Raw genomic sequence first — 2,004 nt, 5'->3', positions numbered from 1 at the left:
TATTTATTTATTTTAAGGGAATGCAATCTGTTAGAGCTTTGTAGCTTTGAAAGTGGCAATAAATATTACTGATCTAGGAATTGTAATAATAATAATACATCAGAAGCAGATCAAAATTTTTGAATTTCCTTGTGGTTCTTCTTAGTTTTGCTATGATGGTGAGTCTTTATTCTTTTAACCCAAGGCCTTTTGGGTTTGGTATCATCGAGGTTCTGTGGGGAAACTTGGCTATTGTTAGGAGTATTACCTACACCTTAGTAATGACAGGAAAGAGGAGAGGAGTCATAATAAGTAGACTAGGAAGAGGAGAGTGGCACTGGTAAACGTGGGCGAGACCAATGAAACTTTTATAGCCCAATTAGAATTTTTGCAGCCTAATGACTTTTAATACTATTGGGTTTCACTAATCTACAGAGTAAATTCAGCAATGTTGTCTCAATTTATCTCTGAGGCCTAGTTTTCTTTAGGTGGAATGCAGGCTGAACTAGTACTTCTTGTTTCCCTTTGCACAGGAAAATGATGGACTCTGGACAGATTGATTTCTACCAGCATGACAAGGTTTGCTCCAATACCTGCAGAAGCACCAAATTTGATCTTCTGATCAGCAGCGCCAGAGCTCCGGTGCCAGGACAGCAGACAAGTGTGGTACAGACACCCACTTCGGCTGATGGTAGGGGGTAGGAAACCACCTGAAAACACACTGTATTTTTCAGCAGCCTTTCTTCATCATACTCCCTTTTGTTCCTTAATTTTAATGCTCGGGGGTGTTGGCATGCTTTGTTGTCCGGTAAACTTAGGTGGAATTCCGTGCTTTGGAAACACTTCTTGTTTTCTCCCAAATGAGCTGTATTGGCCAGATCTCTTCCTTCCTTCTTGCTTGCATGTGCTGTATGCACTAGACAGATGATTCAGTCGTTCTAATGATTATTCAGCTATTTCACTTCCATGCCTTTGGACTTATGAGTGTTAAACTTCATAGAGTTTTGAAAACCCTTTACTAGTGGTCAAGTCAGGAAAGCGGATTCAACCACTGATGTACAGCCATGTCTCATCAGCCGAACTAAACTCAAGAGACCAGACTGTAAAGAATCAAAGGTGTTTGCCTGGAAGGTCTAGTTTCCAAAGTCGAGGCTTCCTTAGAAATGAATGGCAGGATGAGCATACACTTAACTTTAGTATTGTTGAGCCTGGGGCTAGGGCTTCTGACTATCCAGAAAACAAGTACCCTATGTGAGGTCATTATTAAGGGTTTAGTTAATCCAGCTGGAAACGGCTCAGCTGGATAGAATGTGTCTCAACTACTGCCAAAAGATTTATAAACGTGCCTGACAAATTCTCAAGAATGCTGAAGGATGTCAAAGGTGACAGAAGTATTGTTCTAAGAATTACCTTTTAGTATTCTTTTCTGGCAAACCATAATATCCTGTGAGTAATCGCTGGGTGAATAAAAGCCAGATCTTTTGAAAGTATATCTTTTCATTAAAGTATAAAATATCTAGCAATTTGAATTTTTGGTTAATTGACTCACAAAAAGTGAAAACTGTAGAAATTATTTTGTTTCTTTTTATTTGGCCCAATCTCCTTTACTTGACTATTGATATTACTGATACTTGTTTGAGTACTAGTATAGTCCATGTGTACAGTTCTCAATTGTCATTTATATTTGGATCAGTTTGAATTTTCTCAATTCTTTTTGATAAAAAAGATTCTTTTCCTCTGTGAATCTGTTATCTGATTTTTAGTTCATTTTATCTTTTGGTCTCATTTCTTGCTTTCTCACATAGACTGGTAAATAAGTTTTAGCATCTTCAGGTATCCTAGATGCTTAGTATCAAATGTGTTTATAATAGACTTGACTAAGCACTGTGCTTTTCATTTAACATTATCCCAGAGCCTTTTCACCCTCACCTACCTGGGACAGGTAGCCTGGCAGTCATGCTCACCTTCATGTTTTTCTAGAATAAACCTGCTCAAGAAGCAATTGCCCTTTGTGATTTTTTTTTT

General features: G+C 38.0%; 1 protein-coding gene across 1 annotated transcript in view; it reads left to right on the top strand.

Moving 5' to 3' along the window:
- Positions 1-2,004, top strand: part of GMEB1 (glucocorticoid modulatory element binding protein 1) — a gene marked incomplete at its 5' end in the record, with an annotated part of 29,530 nt that overhangs the window by 18,120 nt on the left and 9,406 nt on the right. Inside the window, 2 exons of the mRNA XM_045298915.1 lie at positions 513-677; positions 1,342-1,361. Coding sequence (XP_045154850.1) covers positions 513-677; positions 1,342-1,361 — 185 coding nt within the window. The remainder of the gene's footprint in view (positions 1-512; positions 678-1,341; positions 1,362-2,004) is intronic.

This window comes from Echinops telfairi, unplaced genomic scaffold (genome assembly GCF_000313985.2).
Source record: "Echinops telfairi isolate 266 unplaced genomic scaffold, ASM31398v2 ScPeMD7_7457;HRSCAF=8495, whole genome shotgun sequence".
Lineage (NCBI taxonomy): Eukaryota > Metazoa > Chordata > Mammalia > Afrosoricida > Tenrecidae > Echinops > Echinops telfairi.
Note: the sequence above shows the minus strand (reverse complement) of the source record. Positions and strands in the feature narration are given on the sequence as shown.